The sequence below is a fragment of the Osmerus eperlanus genome, chromosome 13 (assembly GCF_963692335.1).
Source record: "Osmerus eperlanus chromosome 13, fOsmEpe2.1, whole genome shotgun sequence".
Taxonomy (NCBI): Eukaryota; Metazoa; Chordata; class Actinopteri; order Osmeriformes; family Osmeridae; genus Osmerus; species Osmerus eperlanus.
This window is the reverse complement of record NC_085030.1, coordinates 11,718,750-11,723,215: the sequence shown is the minus strand read 5'-3', so window position 1 is coordinate 11,723,215 and position 4,466 is coordinate 11,718,750. Positions and strand designations below refer to the sequence as shown.

General features: G+C 42.7%; 1 protein-coding gene and 1 long non-coding RNA gene across 5 annotated transcripts; both read right to left on the bottom strand.

Annotated features, from left to right (window-relative positions):
- Nucleotides 1-541: 541 nt before the first annotated feature.
- Nucleotides 542-1,428, bottom strand: LOC134032954 (uncharacterized). Its single transcript, XR_009932061.1, has 2 exons — nt 1,388-1,428; nt 542-1,293 (listed from the first exon to the last, which is right to left on the bottom strand). It is a non-coding gene; the product is annotated as an uncharacterized LOC134032954 (long non-coding RNA).
- Nucleotides 1,429-1,430: 2 nt separating this feature from the next.
- On the bottom strand, nt 1,431-4,137 carry LOC134032953 (uncharacterized). Of its 4 annotated transcripts, XM_062477029.1 has the most exons (11): nt 3,853-4,137; nt 3,503-3,573; nt 3,239-3,415; nt 3,087-3,148; nt 2,918-3,004; nt 2,789-2,830; nt 2,547-2,720; nt 2,432-2,467; nt 1,779-2,333; nt 1,594-1,709; nt 1,431-1,499 (listed from the first exon to the last, which is right to left on the bottom strand). In XM_062477029.1, the coding sequence occupies exons 1-8, from the start codon at nt 4,008-4,010 to the stop codon at nt 2,432-2,434; spliced, it is 807 nt and encodes a 268-aa protein (XP_062333013.1). In that variant the 5' UTR covers nt 4,011-4,137; the 3' UTR covers nt 1,431-1,499; nt 1,594-1,709; nt 1,779-2,333. The 4 variants fall into 4 exon arrangements, with proteins under 4 accessions (XP_062333013.1, XP_062333011.1, XP_062333010.1 ...); XM_062477027.1 differs by having other exon boundaries at nt 2,432-2,720; XM_062477026.1 differs by having other exon boundaries at nt 1,779-2,720.
- Between the last annotated feature and the right edge of the window lie 329 nt (nt 4,138-4,466).

The window sequence follows — 4,466 nt, the reverse complement described above, 5'->3', positions numbered from 1 at the left end:
TCCCTAATGTCAGTCAGCAGTCACCACAAATGGAAACCAATAGTTATTTCACTGCTCACTATACATTGTTATCACATATAACTAGACCCACTGTCATTATTTAAACGTTTGTGATCATTAATTTCAATGATTTTGGATAAAAAATGATTTTTAGATGATGTTGCTATCATTAGATAATTTACAGTTTCCCATAGACTATAAGGCTATATATAAAATGATAGAATATTAGGGCCACAGAGGGGAAAAAAACACAAGTCATAATATTGTAACCAGTTGTTTTAAAGGAGGACAGTTGTTAAAATGACAGATGTGGGGCATTTCGTGAAATTGTACTTCAGTATGGTTTCATAAACAAAGACATGCTGATGTGCCAGAATATCACATTGTCATAAGTATCAAAACTGTAAAAACAATATGTAGCTTTTCTGCAGAAAGAACCAGCCTCATAAATTTATGACTTTATCCTTTTTCTTCAGTGTGGCCCTAGTACTCTGTCATATAAACAAATACACATTCCATATGAATATAAAAACACAATGTGTAACATTATGTTCCTTTATTGAATAAGGACAAAACAAAGCAGGTAAACCATCAGCTCCTTTCGAAACTGAAGTCACAGTGACTCTACAAGATGGAAAGCACAGAATCCAAGCATATTATACAAAATGATACATACACATTCAAAGGTCTGTATATAACACACCCTGCATGTCTGCACACTAAAATAAATGCAGGACAAATCCATACACATCAACTGAACAGACAAATGAATGGATGCAGTAGCCTCCCTGCAGCCTTGTATTACACACAGTATACCGCACAAACATCATAAGAGGCCAAATTCGTAAAAAAACGAACCCAAAAAAACCCAAATTCCTCTGCCACCGCAGGACATATTTAACCAAAATTGAAAGCACACATACTAACTAAAATAATTCAACACATATTGGTCCCTCAGCAGCCGACCACTGTCGTCATCAGGGAAGATTGCCGGATTGTCCCAGTCCATGGCTGGTGGCACTCTGGGGGCCCTCTCCTTCCTCAGGCAGGCCACATTGTGGAGGACAGCACAAGCCACAGTAATATCACATGCCCTAACAGGGCTGACCCTTAATTTGTGAAGGCAGTGAAAGCGTGCCTTCAGGAGGCCAAAGGTCATTTCAACTCTGGCCCTGGTCCTGGCATGGGCATGGTTGTAGGCCTGCTGTGCTTCCTGGGGGTCTGTGAAAGGTGTCAGGAGAAAAGGCTGGCAGCCATACCCCCTGTCTCCCAGCAACACACCAGAGAATTCACCTGTCAACACAAAATCTCATCATTACTACCTCATAAACACAGTGATATTCTTGACACAGCCATGATGGTTATAAATAGGGGTTGTGTGGCTTACCTTGTGATAGGCACTGATAGATTTCAGAGGCCCGAAAGATTATGGAGTCATGGACTGAGCCAGGCCATTTTGCCACAACATTGCTGATCACACAGTCAGCATTGCAGACCATCTGAAATCATAAGATGAGGAATATTACACCAATCAATGCACATCACTGGCAATGCAGAGTGTTCGTCAATGGACAATATCAAAGTTATGTTCACCTGAACATTAATGCTGTGAAAGGATTTCCTATTCACAAAATCGGCCTCATGGGCACCTGAGGGGGCTTTTATCCTTATGTGTGTGCAGTCCACTGCACCAATGACATTGGGGAAACCTGTCACACAAAGTAATGAGTATCCTACTATGTGTTAACAGTTGTCCTGTAATTTGTAGATCCTCTTACCTGCAATCCTATAGAACTCCTCTTTGATGTCACAGAGTCTTCTGTGGCCAGGGAAGGAGATGAAGACATCTGCTAATGCTTTGATAGCCAGACACACACTCCTTATTGTGCGGCAAATTGTGGCCTTGTTCAGCTGTTCTGCATCCCCCACTGAGTACAGGAAGGCTCCACTAGCAAAAAAGCGCAAGGCCACACAAACCATTTGCTCCACACTCAGTGCATGGCTCCGTGCAGTGCGGTGCTTAATCCTGGGACCCAGTAGTCTGCATAGATACCTGATGCCATCTGCAGAAAACCTGTATCTTTAATATAGATGGTCATCAGGGAAGGCCAGTGGGTCCAACCGGTCCCTGAAGACCCTTTCTCGCCTGAAGGCTCTCCTCAGCACAAGTGCTTCTTCATCCACCACATCTCGCACAAATGGGCATGCCATTGTCAGAGCAGAAAGGAACACACAATTTTGGGCCTTCATATAGGCTAGTGGCCACACCTGGTGCTGGGGGGGTGGGCAAAAGAGGGCGATGCCTTATAACGATGACTTGGTTGTACTGATTGCTGGGAAAATAAAAAAAACCTTAGAAAGATGCCACCGTCCTGTGTGCTCACAATAAGAGCTCATATGTCATGGCTCACTTGACTTTACGAGAATATACCTAATTTTTATTTTCAGCTGTGTCATCTTCTTGGAGCTGGGGGAGGAAAGAAAAATAATGATTAATACATTTGTGTTACAGTTAGCATACAGTGTACATTGAAGGCATATCTCACCTCCCTCTCAAGTTTTTTTATTTCAAGGTCCAGTTTCCTAATTGTCCTCTTTTTTATTTCGGACTCCAGTGCAAGATTTTCCATCTTTTTCTTCTTGTACTGAATGTCTATGTCTGCCAGTTCTATTTGGCGCCGGAGGTGGTTGCCATACAACTTTCTGATAGCTTGTGAGCTCTGTGAACACAATACAATTAGCGCAGCTGGAATTTGGCAGGATGTGGTATCCTTTTATTAATACGCACTATGTTGCCAGGCTGGTTTTCCCACTGTATAGCATCTGGGTCCTGTAAAAGAAATTAGATTTTTTGATTTTGATGAGGACTCCTCACCATTGTAGAGTAAATAGTACTTTCACAGTCTTAACATGATACCTCATGCCTTCTGGAATCCAGAGAGATGGTCTCCTCCTCATCATCGTCTCCATCATGTGCTGTTGCTGCTGCACTGGGGCCTTCACCCTATCACATTTAATCGGATTCATATTGAAGCTAGTAGACAAGACATGCCAGGCCTACAGTATGCCTTTGATGGAGTACTCACTGGATCAGCATCGTCTGGTGCTTGTGCTGGTGGCTCTAACAGGAACACAGTGCTGCCAGACACTGCAAGGCAATAGGTAAACCAAAGTCAGAGAGTCCAAATTGATTCAATATGAATGTGGTTGTATCCCATGTAGAGATGGAAGGACATACCTTGAATGAAGCGGGTGGCATCTTGGGAGGAACCTATGCTCGTCTCTTTCCCCCCAGGGATCCCCTCTAAGACGGGCCTGCCTTTATTTAGCTCCAAGGCCATGTCCTCTGCTGGGGTAAGGTCAGCCTTTGGTGACCCACCACCCGTGCCTTGTCTGTGGGTATTCTTTTTCACTGCTAAAACAGTACAGACAATGTGTGAGCAGGCACCTTCTGGGTACAATATATGCTTGTGCTTTGTTAAATATTAGTCAGGGACCATACCATTCTGCAGAATGTTCTTGTATTTGATTTTGACCTGCTGCCATGTCCGTTTTGGCCCGTTCATGTTTAATCTACACACACACACACATTTAATGGAGTCACACTGCAAAAAATTACTTGGTATTTTTGTCTTGTTTTCAGTAAAAATATCAAAAAATTTATCATAGCTTTATACAGTGTGATGGAGTTACTTTACACAATTTCACTCATATCTGCAGTGCATTTCAATTAAAAATTTAACCGTTTCATAATTACAGTACAACTGCATTTTTGGAGATGTGAATTAAATATTTGAATTGTAATTGTGATGTTTCAGCGGAGCGGTGAGTGTGTAATTGTGCACTACTTACGCATTCAGGCGGTCTGCAATACTTTGCCACGCTTTTTCTCTTTGCTTTATCACTGTGGCGGTGTTGCCTTTCTTCTTAATTATATCTTTTACCTCCTCGTATGCCTCCATGAGGATTTGTGCTTCCGACGGGGAAAAGTACGCGGCTCTAGTTGCCATGGTAAATCAGTTAATCTGTGATCTGTGGCGGGGTCTATTTGAGTGAGCCGTGAGCGCGCACCTATCCAGGATTGGTTTCACCTGGCTTAATGAATCCGTGTCTGCTCATCCTGGCTTGGTCTTTGTGCAACCAATTAAGCCTGGAGGCACATGTTTTGGCTTCATTGAGCTCAGCTGAGTCATTTATCCCGGATGTCTTAATTCTACTTTTGTGCAACAGGCCCCAGGGCTTTAGTAAAATAAGCATTGATGTGCAACAGTTTTTTGTTCATCTGTGTTTAACAACTTATACAGCTTGAACAGGCCTGGACTTGTATTTTACAGAAAGGTCAACGTACACATGCATCGTATGATCAGCAGACCAAGCTTTGACAGGCAGATGGTTCCCAAAAGACAACACACAACAAACATCTTGTGAGAATACTTATAGGAACACCTCTGCCATACTCTGAAATA